Source organism: Acanthopagrus latus, chromosome 16, assembly GCF_904848185.1.
Source record: "Acanthopagrus latus isolate v.2019 chromosome 16, fAcaLat1.1, whole genome shotgun sequence".
NCBI classification, from domain to species: domain Eukaryota; kingdom Metazoa; phylum Chordata; class Actinopteri; order Spariformes; family Sparidae; genus Acanthopagrus; species Acanthopagrus latus.
In genome coordinates this window covers 10,740,573-10,766,864 of record NC_051054.1, presented here as the reverse complement: position 1 = coordinate 10,766,864, position 26,292 = coordinate 10,740,573, and the positions used below count along the sequence as shown (strand labels likewise).

The window sequence follows — 26,292 nt, the reverse complement described above, 5'->3', positions numbered from 1 at the left end:
CCAATGGAGCGCAGCTGTCAGGCTCGGCCGGGAGCGAAGACCCCTCCCTCCGACACCCCCACCTTTACCCCCACCCCCTCCTTACCTGGAGGGAATAGTGTGTGTGTGTGTGTGTGTGTGTGTGTGTGTGTGTGTGTGTGTGTGTGAAAGGTGCCGCAGCTGTAATGCTTCATAACTTGCGTCTCATGCGTAGTCACGTCATCCGCGCGGAGAACGCGCAGGGCCTCATGGTATTACACAGCAACATGTGGAGGACAGGGGTGGACACAATAACAGAAACACATGTACAGTAGAATCCAGTGCACCAATAATGCTGCTTCTGTGACAGAGTAGACAGAAGAAGATTCACGTTAACACACTGAGTGGTGTATTTATTACACACGATGCAATTCTTGATTGTTTGCTTTAAAGGAGCATTATGTAGTTTTGGGGGATACATGTTAATCGGGAGAGAAATATCTTCATTGGCTGTTTTCTTATGCCTACACAAGTTTTAAATAAACAAGTGTTCTATGTTTTTAATGTATTATTTTTTTATGACTGAATAAACAAGCTGAACTTAAGGGACAACACAATTTCAGTCTGTTTAACTTGGTTCATTTGTGGCGGACCCTGCCAGCTCTCTAGCTGCACACAGTGTTCTGGGGACCTGATTTTCATCTGTGAACAGCTTGTTCATCCAGTCATGGGAAAAAAATAAACATACCTGAGCTTGTATTGCTACCTCGCTCTAATTGTAAATATTGAAATTCTGTGTTTGTATTCTCTTCTCCAAGCCTACGCGGCGCTCCTTTAGACTTCATAAATTGTCACAAGACCCGAAGGGAGGGATAACTTGTTCTCCCTGTACACTCCGGCAGACCTAATCCTCTTTTCCAAGTCCACTGGTTACAGGCTGCTCTCTGAGGAATTCTCCGGAAACGTTGCCTGTTTTATCCCCTTGAACCGTGATGACTTGTGAGCGCTGGTATTTGAAGGGAAAGGGCACCATAACTTTATTAATATTTTATTAATGTCCAATGTTTCTACAGAATGAGAGCATGTCTGCTCGCTGAATTATTTACAGCGTCAATAATTACATCAGAACGCTGCTGGAGGAGTTCCTTCATGAATAATTGATCGGCACACAACAGATACAGTTTTTTTGACCAAAGATGAGGACACACAGATGTTATTAATGTACACAGTGTTATTTGCAGTGAGGCAAACAGCCTGTCATGGAATTTAAAGCCCCGGACAGCTTAACTCCTGTGATTTATTCTCCATAGGCACTGCAGAATCCGTCGGGCTTTAGGGTTCAAAGTTCCTTTTAATGTTGAATGATTACCTCCATCAAATTCAGTCATAACAACACACACTTTTCACTCAATCAAAATGCTGCTTCTCAACATCTTTGAAGCAGCACCATCACGCGTAGCACCCTGAAGGATTCTTGGAATTAATCCGTGAGCCTCACCAGCAGGAGAATCACTGTTGGTGTCACAACTTCCCATCAAATCCGCTGCTGAATGTTTCCCCCGAGAAAAAATAAAGGCCAATGGCCTGATGCAATAAGTCTGTGGTCTTGAAATAGCTGCCCTGTGATATCTGGCACCCCCTGCTGTTATTCTCTTTGAACCGAGAGAAAGGGGACAGTGGAGGGGGTGAGAAGTGGAGTTTATATGTCAGCAGGCGAAATGGCACAGTGTCCTCCACGCGTGCGTGGAATTCACGCTTTATGCCAATATTTTCAAATATTTAGAGAAAATCTGTCCGGCTGCATGCAAAAATCTAGTCCTGTGATTCGGCCTTGTAGACGAACGGTTCATGTGAGGCAGCCGCTGAGTTTATAGTTGCTTACAGGGCCACTCTGTAGATAAAGAAATTCAAACTCAGAATTGTAATATTCACAATATCCATGAAGTAATAATAGGAGCATGAACATGAAGGCATTTATGAATAGGTTTTAGATTGCAGAAGCTTATAAAGCTGTTTATGTGCCTACAAGTGGTCCCATCTCTCATGTTTTACTTTAAATGATTCTAGCATTTGGATTCATCATTGATTGTGAGGCTTATGACCAGGAAGTAAGGCAGTGTAAGATGTGGTAATATCATGGCATGCATGTAGAGCTGGGTTTGTGTTAGCTTTGAAATGTTCTAACAGTACCGGAACATAATGTTTTTCATTCATCCAGATCTGCAATTTGTTTTCATTCAATGTGTTTAATGTGTTTGTGGTATATTTATTCAGTGTGTGCAATATAATCTATTTATATCTGTACATTTAATAGCATTTCTTCATTAAAGTGTGAGCTGTAAGGTAATTCCGTTCTGCTGTGCACCTCTCTGACTGGCAGACAAGTGAGTCTTGGGTCTTCTTCAGATCGTTCTAGTGGAAAATTTCTCGATCATTCTGAACACGGGCTGAATCACTGTTGATGTTTGGTTGAGTCAAGATGTTCTCTGCTCAGAGTAAGAGGAAAATAACCGCGCTTAAATGTCAGGCCGCTCGTCTGGCAAATCAAAGCTGATCTTGGATAATAGAAAAACCAGTGGATTGCAAATTTTCCTGCCCATTCTTGCTTGGAGTCTCCATGACTACCTTGTGCGCTGCAGTAGTGATAGCAGCAATAATTGTCGAGGTCATGCTGCCCCTTTTCCCCCCTCCGTTTTTACTAGCCTGAACAACAGCGCAGTCTGCTCAGGTGCTTACCGACTTTCAACTTTCCACTACTTCGCAACAGCTCGATCCATCTCACAGTGAAACTCACCGTGGCAGACATGTGTTACGGTTAGAATGCTTATGATCAACAAGCTCGGCCCGCCCTTTTTTGCCCCGCCCGAATACCAGAGACACAAGTCCAAGTCCCAACATGCTGTATTGGCTTGACAGTCATGAGATTATGGAGGCAGCAGGCTGTGTTATGCAGCTGTTGCTGCAAAACAAAGTGTTGATGAAAAAAGGGAACAAGGTTGTATTGAACACCCAACAAAGAAGCCAGAGCCACTCTCCTTTGGTCTTCCCTTGCTCTCTTTATTTCCTATTAGCGATCACTACTCCCCTCCAAGTCCATCTGCAACCATGCCAACAGTCATTTCTGTGACAAATGACGACTCCTGCTAATGTTTGAAATGCTTGTTGTTCATCAGAGGGGATCTCGATTCCTTGCAACGCTATCTCTTCGTGCCACTGTCAGTCCGCGTCTGAGATTGGATAATTACCCTTGCTCCTCTACTGAGCGGCTAATTAATTTGTTTCATGCTGCAGACGCCGCTGATCCTCGGACTGCAGAAGTGTGCTCACTGAGCTCAGCTAAACAGGAATCATCCTCAAAAGGTCCCCATGTACTCTTGTTGAAACCTGATGCACCCAGTGTTAAATTTAGTAATCAAATGAAGAGTAATGAATACAGTATGTGACTGAATATACGTGTCCACTAGGTAATGTATGCAGCGTTTATCCACGCTAAAGATAGAGCAGTGTGTTGTTTTCATGCTCGGATGCTCTTGTCTTTAAGTGGAGTCAATTCCTGGTGCCTGTGTTGCATCAACAAATTAATCCCTTGGATTAACTGGACGCTTTGCTTAACACATAAACTCTATTTTAATCTGCTTTAGATGCAGTTCAGGTTTACTCATCCTTATAACAGTGGGTTGGAAAGGGACAGTAATCAGGATGTATCGCAGCACGTATTGTTAAGGATTTATTTTGTTGCTCTGTGTAAGGTCATTCTAGCATGCACAAATGTAGAGGTAAAATGTCTTGCCTCAAGGAACATTAGAAATGGGGAAAGCTTACAGCTTCCTCTGGAGCGACAAAATGCTTCATAATGCTTTTTTTCCCCACACGTGCAGTTGCACTCCTAGACCTGTAAACACACTTGAATGTGTAAAATTGCTGGAATTCCTGCTATAACTCAGCAACTAGCATTTGAGAAGCAGACACAAACACTGGGATACAATCAAAAGCACAAATAAAAGAAAATACAGACAATTAAAGAGATTAGGAAATGTGACTGAAAACACTGCAGGAAAAGAAACAACACAATCAGGGCGAAGCAGCGGTGCTAAATCACCAAATGAATTCTGAGTTGCTGTTTCAGAACCGGCTGCCTCTTCACATTTGGAGTGTGCATGTATTTGCATTTTAACAGCACTGTTTACCGCCAAGTGTGTGTGTGTGTGTGTGTGTGTGTGTGTGTGCGTGTGTGTATGTGTGTGTTTAGAGAGGAGGGAACTACATGCTGTGCGATTCATTTCTCCTTCTCCTGTGTCCTCCTCAACATCACTCTCCCTCCTCTCACCTCTGCGCTCTTCACAACTCAAACGGAAAACAAAGTTAAACAAAGGCGTCGTCTCCGTGTCGCGTCACCTGCTTCGCTGCCTGCCGCTCTGGGGGCAAGTCTACTTTGTTAACGGTGCCAGTGTCTTCAGCTCCAGCCAGCATGTCAGGGCTGGGTCCTGCTCCGTTGCACATGCACGACAAGCTGGGACTGAGTCACATTACCCATGATGCTTCTCGTCTAGCTCGAGGTGGGGGCAGGGGATCCCTGGAGTGCCTGTCACTGGACGGGAGACACCTCTGAGTCATCGCTGTCACCTGTGACGTCACTGGAGCACCACGCATGAGAAGAGATCCCCTGCAGTCAGGCAGCTGCAGCATCAACGTGTCAGTCAATATCAGCGGGAATTATGATGGTAAATCTTACAATGTATTGAATTTTTGAAAGGATCTCTGCTCAAACGAGCTTCTCCCCCTATTCTCAGGCCTCATGACTTGTTCATCCCTTCTGGATCATCGCCTACCAAATCCTCCCCATAGATTGTCTTTATCACCCCTTTTCTTTCATCACGGGGTCAAACCGAACACATAGACCCCATCACATCATACAGGTGGAGCTTTAAACTGCGAGAAGTCTCCGGCACCAGTCGTCCTGTTCATAAAGGACAAGGGGGGGAAAGATGAGGTGAAGGAGGACGACAGGTGAAAAGGAGAGAAAAGAAAAATCGAACGGCATTAAACACCAGTCCTGCATCGTGAGGTGCTGTTAGCATTTCCCACAGCAGCTGCTTATCCATCATGAAGACGAATCGATGGGTTAATGTGAGCTGTGGGAAGGCGCTGACTTTGAATATCACATACAACGAGAGCGTGATGGATAACCCCCGGACCACCCTTTGGGGCTGTTGGAGCGGATTTGGCAGGGAACAAACGAGCATGTACATCAAACTTAATTAAGTGAGAGTGTTCTCCTCTCCTCTCTCCTTCCCATGGTGTGCGAAGGGAAAGGGGTGCCAACGAGCAACCGTTCCTGTACATCTGTTGTGTCTATTTGCACAGCTTGAAAAAAAAAGTGATGTAAGCATGTCCCATGCACAGAGATGCTGGCAGATCACCAACAAGATGCATGGACAGGGTTCTGAGGCCGAGGTACGCCTTCAGACTGTCAGTCAACCGCTTGGAAACAAAGATGTGTCGGGATGCACGAGTCAGAAATGTTGCGGGTCTGTTTGTGTAACCTGTCACGAAGCTCAGCATGATGAATGCAGGTTGGTGCACCAGTAATAGGCCTTATCAAAGCAGCAGTAACGACATGTGTGCATGTTCACTGTAGACAACGCATGCATCACAAAGACATCCACCACATGCCCGGGGCTCCATTTATCTTTCCAATAAATCCCTCATTTCTTTTTTTCTTTCTTTTTTTTTTTGTTTGTTCCCATGAAATGCCGCCTTCATCTCAATTCGAGTAAAAAAAAAAATTGATCTGATCCGTCCACTGCGAGACCGTTTTTTTTTTTTTTAATGCTCTCCAGTTGCCAATAGTAACCACCCAACAGCGAGATCCACTCAGGCAGTGAATGAAGCCGAGAAGTGTTGAGGGAGTGGAAAAGGGGTGTATTATTATATCACTGAAGATTACAAGAGCCGCTGTCAATGAAAAGGGAGCGGTGCACGTCAGAGTCCTAAAAAAAAAAAAAAAAAAAGCAGCTGGTCACGACCCCAAACATTTCTGCTTCCTTTCTATTCTTTACATTGTGCTTATTGTGTAATCTGTGTTATGTGATTTCTTGCAACAGTGTGTGTTGTTTCTAGAGCGGGAGGAAGTGGTGGCGTGGCCCTAAAGGGAGCGTGCACCACAAATATATCAGCACACAAGGTTTGTGTGTGTGTGTGTGTGTGTGTGTGTGTGTGTGTGTGTGTGTGTGTGTGTGTGTGTGTGTGTGTGTGTTTCAGCAGTTTGTGAAAATCAGTGTCGTTACAGACACCGCGGATCAGACTCTGCATCACCCTGAGACTGTGTTACATGATTTTACAGTCACCATTTTTATCAACTGACCGACTGGATGCTGCACCTGCTGCATCAAAACACTGAGAGAGAGAGAGAGAGAGAGAAAAAAAAAGCAGGGCCGTTCAGGAATAGCAGCCTTGCCAGTCTGCATTACGTATTTGCAGTGCTTCTCTCCGCCGGATGATGGCGCAATCGGACCTGGGCGGAACAAAAAAAAAAAAGAAAAAAAAAAAGAGAAAAGAAATGGGGCTGGAATCCTGTTGGAGTCTGCCAATAATAGCTCGAGTCGGAGCGCGCTCGCTCTCTCTCGTACTACAGGAGCCACACTGAGGTCCTCTGCGCGCATCGCACACACACCGTGTTCGGGGGAAGCAGGCGGACGCAGCCAAGTCTTGTGTTGGAGAGAGAGAAACCCGCGGGCACAGACGGAGGAAGGAAGATCCGATACGGCGTCGATTGCGAAGACAGCCGGGGACTCTGTCTGATCCCCCTTTTAGGTTGGCATCTAGACTCCTGCGCTGCCCTGTTAAAGGATCGCGCTGCTTTTTTGGGGGGGGCACCGTTCTCTTGTCAAAGCCGAATCCCGAGTGTTCCGGCGCGCGTAAACACCTGGAAGAAGGACGGAGGAGGTCCGCGTTTTGGCGTCTCCCGCTGGGACTATCACTTCAAACAAACGCGCAAACAAAGTGACTGAACGACGCCGAAGTCTAATCAAGGGATTACAATTGTTTGTAAAGCTCTTGCAGCGTCCCCTGTCCTCCTCCTCCCCCCCATGCGAGCGCGTCTTCTCCTCCGAGCGAATAAGCGCCGATCGTAAAAAAGAAAATCTACCTGGACTTCGGACCTGAGCGAAGGAGCTTTTTTTTCTGCGCTTGACAGGAGCGGCGGCGGCGGCGGCACCGACACGACATCCGAGGCGACCCAAGAAAATCTGAGGAGGGAAGTGAGAATCCTGCGAGAAAATGCCTCTGGCGCAGATCGCGGAGCCATGGCCCACGATGGAACTAGTGCAGCTCGAAACGGAGGTAATGGGAGGTGAACATGTATACATTGGAGGGTGCTGTGCACGCATTGGTTGGCCCCAGTTTTGGAGTCAAGTGGATGAAGTTTTGAAAAAAAAAAAAAAAAAAAAAAATGGCGATCAAGGTGTGCACGCTCAGCAGAAGGTGTTGAGCAGTCACCACTTTGTGGGGAAAAAGTGATTAAGAGTTGGTGCTGCATTAATTAAAAAGAAAAAAAAAGATTGAATGTCTGATACACACAGCTGGGGGAGTGAGCACACTTAATAAATAATTCATGATGTATGTCCTGTGTTTTAAATGAAGTGTGTGCACTTTTAATGAGGGTGAGTGAAAATGTGATGAACAGGCTGTCCATGCCTTTTGTTTTTATCTCTAGAGAATATCACACAAGTGATACTGGCTGTGGCTGGCTGATGTTTCATTAGTATCCTACTACGGCTGCACGATTCGATCCAATGATGATTTGTGCATCCCAGATCCCGTTTTCACTGGGGGGAAAAAAAAAGTTTCGAATGATGATAATGTGACATTTGTGACAAATAAGCATGTTCTCTTACAGCTGGAGAACAAGATCATAGAGAAGGACATGTCCGCAGCACCACAGCACTTCGTCATAATGCTGCTTTGCCGCCCAAAGTCAACTTTATCGAGCAATCCCGAGACTCACCTATACGTTTATGAGCTTTTTCCCAAGCTCTCTGTCAGAAAAATACCCCACTTTCTCATATTTCTCCTGCAGCTCTCCTGAGCAATTCCATTCCAAAGCTGAGAGTGACAGGGGAGATGAGTACAGGCTCATGGTGACTGTCAGTCGCTGTTCTCACCTGTGGAATGGTTTTTCCTTCTGTATTTGAAGTCTGTTCACACAGAAAGTGGCGGGGACAAACGCCTCCAGGCTTATACGGAAGCATTGAACTGACAAACGATATGACACAAGTGGTAAATCTAATTATGCACAACCTTTTTTTTAAGTTGGAGTTTTGCAATGCAGGTGACAGAATTAGTCCTACTTCGTCTGTGATCTACAGTTTAAACATGCTGGCACCTGCACATGTTTTACTCAAACAAACCTGCCGTGTCAGAAGTGTCTGATTACTTCAGCAGGTAGAGTAGGACATTGTGAAGATGGGATATATTCTCCTGTAGAGAGAGATGTGGGGCCCTTTTTTTTGTGTGTGTGTTTTTCCGATGTGGCCTCATTATTCATAAACCCTTCAATCGCCTCTTGAACAGACTGGTTGCTTAGTGAATAAGCAGCTATCACATTGTGCTCGCGATGAGCAGGCACTAGCTGTGTGGAAGCAACCTGTGCCACATCAGGCATGCAGGCAGCCATGAGACCTGCCATCTTTTGAATTAGCCAGACAATTAATTTGCAGGTGAAGCGCGTCTGATCTCGCCGATAAATAGCCGTGTGCACAGTGTTGAACGCTTTCCTCATACAGCTTTGCGGGACCATTGTGTTTGTTATAAACAAGGCTCATTTTTCTGTCCCTCAGCTTGCACAACCGCTCTTGTTTGATGGGAGAGGAAGTTTTAATGGACGCGACACTAAGAAAAAGCAAAGAATTCAGTGAAAATTGATTGCGGTTATTCCCAGAACATGAATTCCCCAGATGAACTTGGTAATGGGTTTTGACATGTAATCTGATGAATTGTCTCCAGCTATGGCACTTAGTGGCTAAGTTGCATTGTGGGTAATGTAGGCACCAGGTTTTTGAAAAGGAAGAAGAATGCGAATGGATTGCTGATTATTTTTTTTTTATTTTCTCAAAACAAATCAGGGACGTCATATTAACAGGCTGACTGCTAACTGCTGGAGCTGCTTCATAGCTAGTGAGCTCAGTTAGCCAGACAGCTAGCGGCCCAAACAGGGAGCTTGAGCTCCGGGGAAGAGTGGATGTTCATGACGGTGGCACATGAGCTCAGGGCTGGGACAAGCCAGGGCTAAATGGTTAGCATGCTAACTTCAGCAGGTATCTTTGTAACAGAATACATAATCATCATAAAGTCTGAACTATTATCTCCTGACATTCTATTGATAATTTCAGTAATTTAATTTTGACTTTTTTTTTGCCAAAATCTGTACATATTCTTGCATTCATATTTGCATTTCTGTATTGATCTCTCTGTGCACACTTGGCATCATTAAAAGAGACCTCCCTCACCGTGCACCTTCTTAAACTGTCGGAGTGTCAGGCTAGACCAGTGGACTGCCTTTCAAAACGTGGTGCCCACATTACCCACAAAGCAACTTGACATCAAAGAGGCCGACTGATCAGATAAAGATCAGTGGAGTTACCCTTCAAAGAAGTGGACTATCATTGACTTTGCAGATGCTGTTGTTTCACTTAATTGTAGGCAGTTAGTGATCGTAGTGCTTTACTATGAATGAACAACCTAGTTCAGGTTTAGAAACGACGCTGCCTTCGTCCTGCAGACTCCACTATTTACAGTATTCTGCAGCACATGAGTTGGCTGACGAGCATATCACAGCTGAACAGATGGTGGTGCGGAACCTGTGAAGAGTGCTAAGTTTAATACTGCGAAAATGCCCGTTCCTTTGCTGTGTGTGCTGCTCACAACTTCCTGACAAGCAAATCTGTCAGACGTGGCTAAAAAAGAAATTTAAAATAAAGCATAAGTGTATAGATAGTAACTCCATGTACATTATATGTGCTCTCGCGTCGCAAATCCAGTATCCGTGATTGATTTGATCACACCAGTCACTGCAACTCACAGTGGGACTTGTGCCATTTATCTCTGTCACCAGCCTACCAGCCAGCTGCACACTTTGGTTCCTGATGGCAGAGAGTGAGAGAGAGAGGCTTGAGGGCTCAGATTGATCGAGCGGACAGAGTGGTTGAGACGAGAGGGCCCGTGCCAGCAGTGAACATGTTGGGAGAGTCAAACGGGGGACAGTGTAGCGGGAGTTCTGGACCAGATGGGACAGACAGAGAGACGCACTCCTCGGTTGATTTTTTTTTTTTTTGAAAATAAAGGATGCTTTGTATCGTTGTCGAGGAGTGATGCGCGGTGTTATGGCAGCTGATAACAAGTCTGTTTCCCCCGTCGCTCATTGTGCGAGCGCTTGTGTTGTGCGTTGAAGGTGTTTTTGAATGGAAATCAGATTAAAGGCCTTTTGTGCTTGACGCAAGTGAGGACAAGAAATATGCAAACAGAGCTATTCGAAAGAAAATATTCGTTTTGATTGAGCTATTTTATTCATCACCAAACCGCATCTGTTATGAATTAACTTCTCGTCGGTGAATAATCTCTGATAAAGGCACTTGAGCAAATGGTCCCCATCCTGTCCCAGTTGAGTCACCACCACCTGCATCGGCCACCGGCTTTAATAGCTCAGTGAAGGTCCTCAAAAAAGATCTGAGTCATGCTTCTGCCAGTGTTGAGTTATCGCAAGGTTCATGGAGCCGCATTCCTTCAAGCCCTTTTGACTTTAACTCAGTAATCCCCCCGAAGCCATGTTATGTTTTGTTTTGTGTTTTCCGGTAGTTTTTTTTTTTTTTTTTTTTTAACTTTTAGAGCGAGTCCTCATCTACTTCAGCTGTTTCGGACAATGCTGCAACACTGCTTTGCTGTAAAGCTTCAGAAATGTTCTTTTTACACCATATTCATATACCAGAACATGAATTGAATTCTTTCAGATGGATCTGAAAGTGGTAAGACAGAGCAAACTAAGAGAGTACAAATGTGTTTCTATGGCAGGACTGCACAAAAACCAGGTCTTAAAGAGCAGGATCGTACCGGCCTGGAGTTTGGACAGAGAGAGGGAGAGGCTTACATTTTTTCTTTTTTTCAGTTGTTGCGTAATAGGGGCCGTGCATAGGAGAAAGGAGGGTTAATAGACGGAATGTGTGCCATGTTTGTTGGCCAGGCGCGGTCGGCAGTGTGCACTCGGTCACCTTTTCGAGTGTGCTGGAGTTCAGCTCACATTCGTGCTCTGCTCCTTCTCTGTGTGTGTATGTGTGTGTGTGTGTGTGTGTGTGTGTGTGTGTGTGTGTGTGTGTGTGTGTGTGTGTGCATGCACGTAGGGCCTGGCTGCGGCTAATCTGGGTGTGTCCCACGGAACACCTGGGCATGTGATAACACAAAAACCTTCCCTGAGAAAGTGACTCCTCGTTCCTCTTTAACACGAAGGCTTCCAAGTGAATCTGTGAGAACTGTATATTGTCCCCTCACAGTCTCACCTGTGCGGAGATTCAATTTTATGTTTGTCGGCGTGCAGTAGAGGCCTTTCAGCACATGCACATGCACAAAAAAAAAAAAAAAAACTAATAGAAAAGGGCTTTTGTCCATTTTCTGGCAGTGACCAGAAGAGGACATTAGTAATGTGACCCGCTGTCAATACTCACCGGCAAGTGAGATAACAAGAAGTTTAGTTGGATAGGATTACAGGCAGAGACAAAAGAATGGTTATTGTATTTCCTTGTTGCCTGGTTACAGGGCAGCGCTTGGTCTAATCACCCAATTAAAACACAGATTTATCTATCAAGTGCTCGCAGCATCGGTGCTCTGACATCCTTTACTTTGTCTAATCATATAGGAGTCCTGTGAGAAATTAAAAGTTCTGCTGTCTGGCTCACTCTGTAGGTGGCGTGTAAATGCATTTACAGCTTGCATGTGGCCTGTAAAAAAAAAAAAAAAAAAAAAAATTCTCCTGCGTTCACACACTGCTTTACATTGTTTTGGAAGTCACGTTTATTTGGTAATGTATTCAACTTTGAGTGTATTTATATGGCCCAGGGGAGGGGAGGCGCCATTAACTGGGCCACTCGGATCAGCCATGCGGAGCTAATGAGGTTGAAATGTGTTGGGAGGCAACGACGGGGAGAAGGCATTGCTGACCACACAAACTCAAGACAGACGCATTCACACGCGGGTCCTCAGCACACCGGCACAACCGGAGCCAGCCGCGCTTACCTCACCGATGGAAGAGGGAATGAACGGAAGGAAGAGAGCCAGAACGTGAGCTAGATGGGAAGATTTCACTTTGTGTTCCTGAAAGTGAACGAGCCCCCCCTTCCACCCTCACAACAACACACACCGCACTTCCTCTCGGTTTTCTTTAAATCACCACTCCTGAAACACATCTGCGCTCGACTCCGAGCTGCACTTGGCCGCTTAATTGTTTCCATTTCTCCTGTGTCACCTCGCATTACCGCTCTTGCAGCTTTTATGACTGGCATAGTTTGGCTAAATTAAATTGGCTCCCTCGAGATCGTGATTAAAGTCCAACCAGATGAACTGTCGGTCTGTAAAAATCGCCGCGGCTCATCCAATTTATCGCCGTCGGTTGTTGCTGGAATGAAACTCAAAGCAGAAAAAAGGAAGGAAGCGCGTTCAGCCGCCAAACGCACTCCAATCTCGACACATAGTGGTGTGTATTGTGAGGTATTACCGTGACGGCAAATTAGATTTACAGTTTGTGTGTACTTTCTCCTCAGAAGGTCCTGTTTTCTTTCAGTGTACATGAGCCCCAGCAGTGCTGTTCGACTGTGAAGGCCAGAGCTTGTCATTGTCTGGACTGCCTGTCTTATTTTGTGCCGTCCAAAGGAAGAGGAAAAGCGAAGAAAGAGGGCATGGAGGAAGCGCACAACCTCAGGGTCGCCCCCTTTGTAATGGAAAAACAAAGAAAAAGCGGAAAAGGGAGGGGGGCAATTTGTTATGTAGGGTGTTCACGCACTTGGCTGGAATAAATGAACTCAAGTAGTCCGTACTCAGGAGTGTTTTTGTTTGATTAGTGGAAAGGGTCAGTTACCTCCTATGATCTATTTTTATACGTTTCAGAGGTACACTACATTATTGAAAGACTCTGTCCATTTAAAGGTCATTGGACTTGTCGCAGGATGTAGTCTGCCTGTGAACACAGTTGTATAATGTCCTCTGTGGCTCTGGAGGAGCTTTGTCAAGTCTCAGGAAGTTGCAGCAAGTCTGCTTTACAAAAAGGGGGGGGTGAAAGACATTTACGAGAAAATGGAGGGTCTGACCTATTAGGCTAGGACATACTCGACGTGCGCTCCTACGCACAGGTAGAGGTAACAAACGTCAGTCCTCAAAAAGCCGATGCAGAGCCAGTCGGAGTGTTTCCATGACTGCAGAAGTAAACAGACATTGTGTTCATTTAGGAATGTGTGCTGAAGGAAGAGGAGAAGAACTAGACAAGACGAGAAGGGAAGAGGTGACGAAGTGGCATGAATATGCTGATGCACACGGACATGTTCAGCTAGGGCTTTGTCAAACTGGTAAGCCGCAGTAGCTGTGAGTGGAAGTGAACCCAAACACGAGGGGTCGGCTTTCTCTTGTCGTTTCATGCTTTAGTGCCCACAGACTGCAATGCTCGAGTTTTGTTACAATTCTCAGGTGACGCATTGAATGCAGCGGCGCGTCAAACTTGTTTTGCGTGGCTTGCGTCAACCATGTTTCTGGCCTAAGTTGCATTATGGGAAGTGTAGGATCTCGCATTTGTTGAAGCTGTATGCTGCTTGATTCGGTGCTGTAGCTCTGTATTCCCCCTCTGTCTGAAATGTTCAGTTTTAACTCCTGTCTCTTTAAGGCCCACCTCCTGAACACCCAGTCTGCTCTGATTGGCCAGCTCACACACGCCTGAGCCAGCACCACTAGCAACAACAGAGCAGCTGTTCTGAATCAATTCTCACCTGCAAAATTAGCTGCCAGTCAATTATGCAAATGGGAGACATGGCGTATCACAGAGTCAAAAGAATTAAAGGCGGGACTACTGACGGGTGTTTCAGGAGCAGTGTTTTCCGTGGGAGAGAGGAGCTTCTGTTGGTGCCGACTTTAACCTTTTTAAATTCCAAGACCTTTTTAAATGCACAATAACACAGTGAAGGAAAGGGGGAAAAATGACAAAGCATAATAGGACCCAAACACTGCAAAATGTCTAACTTAACTCAGCTAAACATGTCTGGTAATGTATGAACACAGTAACAAATATGATCGATAGAGGTTAGAATTTTACACACTTGACCAAGAACTATGTTTCGCTTCTAATATGTGGTTTGGATGGATACAGGTCTGATTTTCTGGACCTAATCAGAGTTAGAAAACTGTTTCTTCACATATGCAAACCCACAGGTTTAATGGTCTCAGGACTAGAGGAAAAAGCGAAAAAGTCTCAAAGCGTGAAGTTCTGTGTTCCTCCCACGAGTCAGCTAGACATCCCATCTTCCTCGTATTGTGTTTTGTTTTGTTTTTTTTTCCTCCAGTGTCTGTCTGGCCTCTGTAGTCTTGTGTAGACATGGACAATAACAAGATCCTAATCTGTCTTGACATCATTTGGACCCCTGCTTTTAAATAATGATATCACAGGTTCCTCATCTGTCCTCATGCCCATCAGTCTTGTGTGCTGCAAAATGAGACACATGTAATCACCTAATCTGACTGAAATCTTACTGTATGTACTGTAAGTTAGCAACCCGCTTCTGCTGCAACAACATGTAGAGTTTCAGGAGAGCCATTGTCTTACAAATAACAATCATTACCCTTTTTCAAGAGACTTACCTACTGGGGAACTGATGACGGATGTGTATTTGTGTGTCAACCTAAGATTATTAGGTTTGCTAGCCGAGCGGTAAAGTGCTGGTGGATACAATGGACTGCTGCCGCCCACGCAGTCTTGCAAATGTTCACTCTCTCCCTCTCTTTCTGTGTCTCCCTTCTTTGCACAGGCACACACATATATAAAATGTGCACTGTCAAACACACACACACACACTGACTGTTTCTCATATCTGCTCTCTTGACAGAACGGGCAGAGCACCACTGAGGATGGAGTCACGCCTGCTGTCAAGGTACATGTCATCCCTGGAACGCACACACACACACACACACACACACACTCACACAGACGCGCACAAATGTGACACATCATCCAGTAAATTAGAGCGGAGACTTGGACACAACTCTCGCACAGAATTCTTTTGTTTGTGCTTTTCTATTATTGCCAGCGGCAGAAGGCCAAATTCCATCCAAAGGGCAAAATTCTTGTGTGAATCTTCATTTCCGTGGAAATGTCTGCACAGATGTGTGACTGTGCGTCGATTTATTCACTTAGCAATTGCACTGACAGCCCTCAGAGGGCATTAGCAGGCTGGAGTTTAATGTGTTGAATGCTGTCTGCATGCGGCTGATTGAGCCGCCTGCCCCAGTGACTGTGTACACTGATGTGTCTGGGTCGATATAATAGGGCCGTAGTATTTCCCCCACACTGCATGTCCTCGTGTGTCCTGTCCACATGCAAACACGTCATACCCGGGCAAACACACACAAGCTTGCACATACAAAAAATCGCTCTGTGAGAACCATGTGGTCAGCTCTTTCCTGCCTCCTGGCTGGCCCCTGCGCTTTATTGTCCGACTATGAAACGCGATCACGTTTCTCTTTCCTGTAGATGATCACTCTCTGGCCATGTAGCAGAGAACAAGGAAATGTTCCTTCTCTTCTATTTCCCCCGCCTTGTGTTCTGTCCCCACTCTCCAGGGAGATAGAGTTTGAAGAGCAGGTCGTCTTTTCTTTCAGTTCAGAACAATGCGCTGTGACTGAGGGACAGCTGAGTGCGCTGGATGAGAAAGAAGGGTTTCAGTCGAAGGAAGAAGCACACTGTCAAAGCCATTAATGTTTGAAGGGGTCCCTTAATCCCAACCATACTGCCCAAGAATAAATATTTACATGATACCGACACAAGAACATCAATCATATATTGTATTTTTTCTTAACTTTTTCATAATTATTATCTTGGTCAATACAGATTTCAACAACTTTACCCCAAAAAGTCGAACATACATATTTCCCCTTCTGTTTGTTGTGAGTTTGCTGAGTTTCGGAGATATTGATTGTCATGATTGATTGACATGTCTTCCTCCTTCCTTCAAATATAATGGAATTAGATGGCACTCGGGCTGTGGAGCTCGAAGCTACTTTCTTTGTACAGAAGTACCAGTACCCAGCAGCCATGACAACACATATATGCATAAGAAGCACGTACGTATCTATTCATGGATGAGAGGCTCTTGCTCCTGACAGCCCAGGATGTCAAAATGAATGCAGTCCTCCTCTGCTGAGCTGTAAGGTTGGTTAGCTTGCCTCTGGTCCATGATCAGATGCCTGCTCCCTTACAGCAGTGGTACAGAAAAAACCTACATGAAACCGCTCAACAACAATCCATAGTTTTTTTTTTAAAAAAAAGGCAGATATCTCCAAAACTTGCCAGCGTAAACCCAAACCATCCAGATAGAGATAAAGGGCACTACAGGTGAGAGGAAAAATATGTTGTGGTTTTGGAGTGAACTGTCCCTTTAAACACTGCAGTTTCCCCAAATACTTTTCCCGAGGCAACATAGTGGTGTCACTAAAGTCAGAGTTAGTAGCCTGTCCTGAGGGAGTGAATGCAGCCAGTAACAACCACCCACTTCTGTACTGACACTGAAAAAGAAACTGGATTGGTCACATCATGGCAGATACCCGAGCCGCATAACAAGGTCAGCACTGGCTCAGAATGGTACATCCCTAATCATATCACCACAATATGACTCCGCTAAAAGTCGATGATATTTAATTATCGCTCCTGCCTGACTTGTACCGTCATTATGTGCATGACATGTCGTGCTAATTGATTGGGGAGTATTTTCCGTAATCTGATCATTTATGTAATCTTGTTAATTAGGACGTCCTCCAAACGGGCCACTGGATGTTCTGCCAGCGAGTCTACAGGACTGGTAGCTCCTGTTTCTCGAAAGAGAAGGGTGAGACGAAGCGAGATGGCGTTTTATGATGATGGATCCCCGGAGTGGATATTGATAATTTTATCAGCGATTTTGTCACGCCGAGGCACCAGAGCACGGTTGCCCTAGACGGGGGTAGACCTCGCCGGTTTTCAACCACGCTGGCAGCGCGGTTGAAAACCGGCGATCGATGCTTAGCTGCCGCTTAAAGGCTGGGAATCTGATAATGGCTGCTGTTATCTACTCTAGCCATGGGAGTTACCTGGCTCCAGCAGACCGAATGAGGGGGGCATGGGGGAGGGGGGTAGAGTAACGATGGGAGGGAGGGAGAGAGTGGCTGCCCTTGGTGGCTGAGCCAATGTTAAAAACTTGAAATGGGGCTTTAAAACAGTGAAGTGAATGTCCTTAGAATAAAGGTGTGTGTGTGTGTAGAGTGTGTTTATGTGTCCGTGTGTGGAGGCGGTGAGGTGAAGTCGGTCCTCCACCCCTAGAGAAAGACATCCACGGCACTAATGAGCCGTCTTCTGTCTGCTGACTCTTCATGTGGTGTAAAAAAAAAAAAAAAATCAGCCGCATACACGAGAGCGTGCTACTCGGCCAGTAGAGCTGCTCTTGTCCCTCCTGTGCTTTTTCAGAGCCATTAACCTGATAGTAAAGGTGACTGCAGCAGGCGAGGCTCCCTGGCAGGCTGCCGTTTGCAGGGTTTTCACCTCATGACTCGTTTTTTTTTTTTCTTCCTTTCCCCCCCCCCCCCCTTCAGTTTTTGGCATCGGTTTTAGGACACATAAATATAGAATGGAACAGGGTAGACGTCAACCTCATTAGTGTTGAGTATACGGCTGCCGCTTATTTTCCTTATCAATAGATGGCCTATTTTTTTTAATTGAAGCTGCAGCATGTGGGATGCGGAGACATCTGGTTAAAATCGTCTCACCCTCCCTTAGGCCTGGGCAACATGGCTTTGAAATAATGCGATATCTTCAGGCTCAACTGTGATACACCATATAAACAGTATCTTGATATTTAGAAATCTCCTCAAAAACACTTAAATACTGAGACTATAGACAAATATCCCAATATTTCTTTTGACCAAATACCTCAACATCACTGTAGGACAGACTTGTGGTACACTTCGATAAATAAGGTGGGTGAAGGCAAGAGAACAACCTGGTAAGCCCCCCCCCCCCCTTCTACACCCACTTTTTATTTTGTCCATCAAGGGCTACCGTAGAGCATAGAGGTCCATGGACGAGGACCTCCTCCCTCTGTGGAGAGTGCATTCTAAAGTGTTTTTTTTCATGTGATTACAAACTAATGAAAACTAATCAATCCAATGCATCGGGCCTTTTAAGTCTTGTGATTGATTTTTCCTTTGGCTAATTCATTAATTCTGGTTCTTCCTGCAACAGAGAGCCGCATTTAGCCGCAGTGATCATGAGCCGACTGCAATGGTATGAAATAAGAACAAACTCAGCTCTGACGCACTAAAAATCATTGCTTCTTCCTCGTGTAATTACTTCATAGCTCGACCTCTTGAGGCTCATAAAAAAATGATTCGGATGAAAAAGCAACTCTTTGATTGAACTCCTCAGAACTAATGATAATAAGCATGCAACCTTTTGATGAAGGGTTTGCAACCTCGCAGGGAGATATTGCTTCATTCTGAGGGATCACAGGCAGGTTCAGAGAGGCTGTTGTGTTTTTCTTTGAACTGCTTGTTTTGACCCCAACCCAAAGATATTTCATTTGATGAAACAAATGAGTAGCTGAAACAAAAGAAGCTGATGTTTTTAGAAGCCAGAACCAGAGACTCTTTCCTGATCTTTCCTGGATAAATTCAATACTCAATACAATTAACAGACTTGCGGAAATATCAGTGTAAGAAGTTGAAAGACAAAAACTCTGAACTCCATGCAGTCTAAAAGTAAGAAACTGGTGTGACGTTACAGGAGCCGTTAGCAACAAATGGCCTCTGGTGAGGTGCATTGATGGGCTGATCAGACAGCGGAGCACAGGCACCTAAGAGGCTACTCATCTGATTGTGTCTCGTCACAGGGGGATGATATTACCCGGCGATTTTACTCCCTGGCAATAAGCCAGGCTGACAATGATCTGCTCCCACACGAGTGTAGAAATTGGCCCATTTCTAGCAACAAATCACATCAGCCTCTGCGCCCTTGAGGATGCCGGGGAGAGAGATTCGTCCAAAAAGTTGAAGTAAAAAGATACCGCAGCTTCAGTTTTCAGGCCTTAAGTGCTATAGAAAGATGGGGGGGGGGGGGGGAGGTCATAAGTGGTGCGACATCAGCTGTCTACCACGGGACTGTCAAAGGGGAAGTGAAAATTATTATCCCAGCAGGCAATAGAAAGTGACCTCACATGAAGACACGAATCAGCCGACACGAATCTGACCATTTGTAATGATACCGTAGGATCTGATTGCTGCTGTTGGCGCTTATTTGCAGCAGTATTAAACATTTCTCTGGCAAAAACTGCAACAATGATCTGGTCTCAGCTTCTCCAGTATAAGATTTGCTGCTTTGCTGCTAAATATAACTGCAAATCAAATGTTTTTGGCTTTTACTCTCTGGGTTGAACAAGGCAAGATATTTAAAGACATCACGTTGGACTCTGGAGATTTTCATTATTTCCTGTTTCCTTTTTTAGACCATCGGTTGCTTACATGCTTGGTTATTTGAGAAAATAATAGAAAGGTCCGCCATGGCCATTGAGAGTGAGCCATTGATTTTCTCCACCAGAACTGGTGAGAGTAGGATGTTTAGATATGGACAAACAGAAGCCCAAACAATCACCGGTCATTAGCATCCCAGAATAACCCACGACGTGAAAGTAGCACTGATTACGAGACGGATGAACTTGACCAAATTTGGAAGCAAAGTATCCAGCCATTGACTTCTAAAAAGAGATTGAAAAAATTAATGGCCTAACACATCATATCGTATCTCCATCAGCGATTAAACAAGCTGGCTTGTTTCTAGGAGGCGCATCATTAGCATCCAGAGAGCTGATAAAAGGAAAGAGACCAGCTAAAAACACTTTTGAGGAGGCAGAGATGTACAGCAGGCTGTCCTGGCAGCATTGTTCACCGCATCTTCAAAAACAAAGAAGCGTTTTACAAGCGCTTCTTCCATTGCCAGTCACGTCAGATCTGGCGATGCGGCGAGCTACAGGTCTGATGAGGCTGGCTGGGAGGTAATTTATTCAGCCTGTTGAAATTGTTCAGGCCAATTGTGTTGTGCCGTGTTTGCAAAGCTGAGTCACTTGTCACAAGTGGAATCGTACCTGTGAGCGACAAATCAGAAAACAGAACCAAAAATACAAGGGGTAGTCATTCTTGATCTTTACTGAAATAGAGATAACTTGGGTGTCAAGAGTGTTTCTCTATAGACTCCAATACAGCTGACACCAGTGTCTGGCACCAAAGCAAGATTCAGTGATGCAATGACCGTTTTCTTTCTTTTTCTTTTTAACAGGAACACGATTGAAAACACATTTATTCATGACTAAATAAACAAGCAATAAGTCACATTTTCGGGAAAAGGAAGAAAAAAAAAAAACATCCTCATGAACTAATTTGCTTCATCAAGAGTGTGTGGGTGTGCTCTGATCCGATTTGATTGACAACGGCCTGGGAACATAAGCAAACCACCCACTGACTGTCATCAGAATTTGGTCAACATGATGATAAAATCCTGCTTGGTACAGGGACATTTGTGGACCCCATTACCTTTTTTTTTTTTTTTTTTTTTTTTCTGAACAAATGCAAATCCATACTACAGGATACACTCACACTCAAGTAACAGTCTGAATGAGGAAGAAAGATTTTTTTTTTTTTAGATATGCCGATCCAAAAGTTGGCAGCCACTTCTAAAGGTGCCTGATGGGCCGCAGTAAAGATTTAAAAGATATTTTTACTTTTCATACTTTACCCAATCATGCATCATAAATCTCAGTTGATGTCTCCATGAAAATATTGAATTAAAGCTAGAATTTGTTTAACACCATTAAAGCAGTGAGGACAAACCTCTCAGGCTTTGTGCTCTATTAAAGCACGGTTGATAGATTTTCTACTTCTACATCTTTCAGTCCACCGGTAAATTATTCCCTGACCTCAAGAAGTTGTACTACTCCCAGTAATGTGAGGGGGAGGGGTTGTCATGGTTTCACATCAAAAGCGGCTGACAGCCACCCCGGCAGAAGTGAGCGGGGTGTAATTGGATAATTCCAGATTTTCAATGTTCCTGTAAATGGTGGACACATGCGGAGGACACAGCTTTTTTTTCGCAGTTGCTGTAGATATAAGAGGGGGGAGCACAAAGCAGACGTCAAATGCAGAGTCGGATCAGAGTGTTCCTCATTAAGGTCGTAATGTTGGAGGGCCAAAACAAGGCATTCATGGGAAATGGATGTCGCTGGATGGAGCGAGGTTGGGTGTGGCAATGTCAGGTTGACATTTTGGCTCAGCGTGGTTGTGTATGAGGATTAAGACGGTAGTGCTGTAGTCATGTTTTCGGTAAAAGCACAAGGCTGTGTGGGGATTTTACAGGGAATTTAACATTTTACAGCCAAAAATATCACAATTAGGAACAAAGTGAGCACGTGGATGGTTTAGAAGTGGATTTTACTGCTCGTATCAATATTTGTATTAGTTAAAAACCTATAATACTCCAAACTATTGTTTGTTTTTTTGTTTTTAATCAACTTTGCATTCTGTATGACATATGTGACATATGATTGGGTAAAGTATAAGGACCAATATACAAGTCTTATGGATTGGATGTCTACATTGGATGGGCTACAGACAAATGGACACCCACAGTTTCATGAAAGCTTGGCAAATTCCTGCTGCTGAGGAAGATGGCAAAATATGTTTGCCATATCTATCAATCAATCAAATTCTATTTGTGTAGCACTATTCATACAGCGAAGTAACACAAAGTGCTGAACGCAGTTCAAAACAATACCTCCCACCCCATCCCCCCTACACATATACGTACATGGCAAACAATTAAAACGGAACTGAAGAAGCGCTATCTTGAAAACACAATCATTAGCAAAATTCAGGGACAAGACACTGTCGTTAATAGAATACTTAATGTAAACAGCATAGTAGGGTCAAAAAGTCAACCAGAGACCATCAGTCGGAGAACCTGGCACCCGTCCTGAGCACCACCCTCTCCACCACAAACGACGATACAGGTCCTACAATCCGGAGCAACTCCCCTAAAAGAGCAGCTACTCAATGAATTGTACCTTGTTTCATTATCAGGCAATCTGCTGAGATTAGTCCTATAGTTAGGGCCGCACTGCAACTAGATGATAGCTGACTGATGTGCAATTGGGATATGATTAATGATTAGTGGGAATGATCATTTTTGAAACACAGTGATTTGACAGTTGTCGGGGTCTGTTACCGTACAAACATATTTTTCTTACATCTGGAGACCAATTTTTATTGGCAGGGACATCTGTGCAGCAGTTTTGTTTCTTTTGTGTGTGTACGTTTGTGCACGTGTGTGCTCATGTCTCTCTTGTGTCTGTTGTCTTTAGTATAAAACTCCCCCTTTGCCAAGCGTGAGGGGCAGAAAGCATAAAGAGTTGATGCCTTTCCCATCGCTGTTGGTGACATTTCTTCCAATCCCAAAATGCAGATAATGGCTTTTTTCGCTGCAGCGAGGTGTGCGGCGATCGGAGTTTTGTGCTTCGCCGACCAAGTGACGAGAGGGCGCAGCGGTGGGGAGACGTGTGGGCGAGGGAGTTGTAAAAAGAGGGGAATGGAGGGAAGGGGCGAGCGCTATAGGAGGACTGCAGGAGTGGAGAGCAGAGAGGAGAAGGAAACTGCAGCCCCCCCCCCGCATAGCTCTCCCAGTCAGTCAGTCGGCTGTGGAGAGAAACGCCGTCACAGTTCAGAGCTGTGTGACCGGAGAAAGACTCAGCATGCAGGAAACCAAGAAGGAGGAAGTGGCAGAATAACTAAGCATCTCACACACTCTCTGGGGTCTCTTGGGAAGGACATGTGTGGAGCAGATGCACACATACGCACACTCATGTAGCCCTTCGTTGTGATCCAGTGTACCTCTGGCTTATCCTCGGATCAAGAACCGCAGGCCTCTCATATGCGGTGCACATTTCTCGTGTGTTTGTGTGTTAAGGGGCTCGGTGCGGCCTCGGTGTTGAGCTTTTCCAGGACTGATTAAATATTTACCGGTGGGGTAAGTGCAGGCAGGGATCACAGCTTCACACGATGAGCTTTTTGACCTCTAGGCTACAGTAGAGCGCTGCGGGGCCAGCGAGTCAGGAAATGGGGAAAGTCAAGGCTACGTAGCCTCGCAGGCGTGTGTTTGTGTAACCATAAGCCTCTCTGTGTGCACATGCATGTTGTAGGCATGGCAACCGATCTCACTTTCTCTCGCAAACCTGACCTCACTCTTGATTTATATGGCTTTACCTCCCCAACACACACACACACACACATACACATACACACTCACTAAATACACTACATGCCCCTCCTCTCCTCTGCTCTTCTATTGTTATCCGTCTGTGTGTAATCTTGAAAATCCTGGGTGGAGTTAAGATTATATGCCGAGGACGGTCTGGATAACATACTGTTGTGCGATCTGTTGTGTGTTCTGAACCTTTTTGTGGACGGGGTTTTCTGTGCTTCACGGTCATTTGGGCACGTGTCCTTATTTTAAGCTGGACTCGGAGATGATGCTTTTGGAGGACACGTTTGCGAGGAAGTAACCACGCACGTCTCTGCTCGGGGAACCCTCTGCAAGAACATCCAGTTCCTAAAACTCGTTTCGGTTCTGTGTGAGTGTGAGGAGAATAGTTTGCGGCTGCTAAGTTACCGCCGGTGACACTAATTAAGACGCTAAGAGGCTGTTGGAGAGGTTGAGGACGAAGTGATGTGGAGAGAAAGCCGAGGAGGAGAGGCGAATAACTGGAGGCAACAAAGGAGAAGGGAAGGCAGCGTTCTTCAGTTGTCATTCCAAGTGCTGAGCACAAACACGACCGCCCGTAAAGTCAAAACGCTGCCTCATCATCTTTTACATCCTCCTCACTGTCATCAGCCGTTGCACAATGGGTTCTATATTTTATATTATAGTAGGCATCAATAAGAAAGTCTGGCTTTCTTCCATTTTATGACAGGTGACCCATTCATTAATTCACACAGAGGTTTACAACTGTCATTTTAGTGCAGAGGTTTTAAAAACGCACCCAAAACTACACCAGCCACTTATTTTCCACCAGATGATGGCAGATAAAGATAAAGTGTTGGCTTTGTGTTTATCTGCCTTCTTGCAGAGAGTTGGGTGTGAAAACTGATACCGCTCTTAAACCAGCGGATGCTTAGCCTAGTTGAGTTAAGCTTGGCCTACAGATAGGGGCCAAGTAGCTATCCTGCCCAGTAAAACAACAACCTGTTTTGTTTTTTTGTTTTTTTTCAAATGAAAAAAAAAAAAACAGCATGTAAATTAGTGAGTGATGGATTTAAAAGTGAATGTAAAAGTGCATTACAGATTGTGTTAGCTATGGACAGAACCAGGCTTGCAAGCTTAATTTAGTTTAGCTAATATGAAATGGGGTCACACAGCTAGCCTGTTCACTAAAACCACAATTGGTCTTTTAAATGATAAATGACGTGTTAATTAGCGAGTGACAGACGTTAGAGGTACTGGTAGGCAGATTGTGATAGCTATAGACCAAACCAGGCTTCTTAGCTTAGCTTAGCTTAGCTTAGCGAAATAAATTGGAAGTGGACACAGAACCGTGCTTGTTGTTCTCCCTTTATGCTTAGCTAAGCTTACTGCAGGCTGTAGCTTCACATTTACCGGAAAGATATGGGAGTAGCGTCGACCTTCTCGTCTTACTCTCAGCCAGAAAGCCAATAAACATATTTCTGAATTCATCGGGGGAAGTATCTTAATGCAGGGTTTTTTCCTTCTGTTTGTCTGCGCCCATCATTCCTCTCTGTCTGCCTGTGATGGGAAGCACTTTCTTTCGTGGGTAAAAGTGCGAGCATTGCCCCTTTGAGGGCTTTCAATCTGGTAAATTCACTGAGCTCTAGTCAAAGGCCCTGAGGGTGGACAGACGGAGGGAGAGAAAGATAACCAGAATAATTTCTTTTCTGCATTATTTTCTGTTCCTCTATTATTCTCTCTATACTTTAGTTGCCTCCTTTTCTCTTGGCTCGCCTTCCTGCAGGGGCTGTTTGCATTTTACCTCTTGATGAGATGCCTCCTATCATTTTCAGTCACTCTTCTTGCGTGCCCCTTTTGGGTTCTGCTGACTAATGGTAGGATTTATGTGAAGAAACTGGGCATGTGCATCAGACGGTTTTGCAGGAGAGGGCTGTGTGATTTTGGCCCCGAGCTCCTACTGACGTTCATATTTGCACTGGGATGTTGTTTCGCAACAATTCTCTGCATTTGGTGAGCCAGATAGCTGGAGATTGCAACATGGGACATGTGCATCAGCCGTCTTGTTTACTAAATACCCGTACACTATCTGAATATGGTACTACTCCTCAACCATCTGCTGCTCCCGTTTGCCAAGGTCCAATGAATGCCAGGAATTATCTGCAAATATGCCAGATCATTCAGACCTATGATCCTGGATCAGTTTACTTTAAAATATCTAGATTTGAACCCAGATTTAGAATATTTTGCTTCACTCCCTTTCCTTTGCTATATTGACATCTCTTTTTCGATTAACTTTTTTTTCTCCTGCTTCCTCAAACTTTTGAAACAACTATGAGCAAGCAGCTCATCCTGCAGGCATTCCACTTGTCCAATATGTGATCGGCAGTAAAAGATTCATGTCTGCACAAGGCAGCTCCGAAGGATGATTGTGCATAACTTGATGACTGTGCAACAGGATATTGCTGTAAAAGGGCAATGCATGCCCAGTGGGCCTTCCCATGCTTATTAAAGGTTAAGTAAATGCAATAAACCTTTATGGAAAGAATGATGCTCAGGACAGAAGATGGCTGTCGAGCTTTACCTCCGGCTGCATGCTCTGTTTTCAACCTTTTCAGAGCTGGAAAGTGTCAATCGTTTCTTCGAAAACCCAATCACCATCTCGCAGCCGAGTGTAAAACCTTGCCAGAGGAGTAGTAATGCATAATCCCGGCATCTGCTTGGCTGCGATCCCCAGTGAGCAGAGCGGCCTGTATTAACAAGATTTGGACCCGCCCTGGAGCTCGACG

General features: G+C 44.9%; 1 protein-coding gene across 2 annotated transcripts in view; it reads left to right on the top strand.

The window, feature by feature from the left end:
* The first annotated feature begins 6,550 nt into the window (after nucleotides 1-6,550).
* rps6ka1 (ribosomal protein S6 kinase a, polypeptide 1) overlaps nucleotides 6,551-26,292 on the top strand; it is a 50,641-nt gene continuing 30,899 nt past the window's right edge. Inside the window, exons 1-2 of one of the 2 annotated variants that reach the window (XM_037071424.1) lie at nucleotides 6,551-7,299; nucleotides 15,084-15,128. In XM_037071424.1, the coding sequence (XP_036927319.1) occupies nucleotides 7,237-7,299; nucleotides 15,084-15,128 (108 nt within the window). In that variant the 5' untranslated portion in view covers nucleotides 6,551-7,236. The remainder of the gene's footprint in view (nucleotides 7,300-15,083; nucleotides 15,129-26,292) is intronic. The other variant, XM_037071426.1, reaches the window with a different exon arrangement.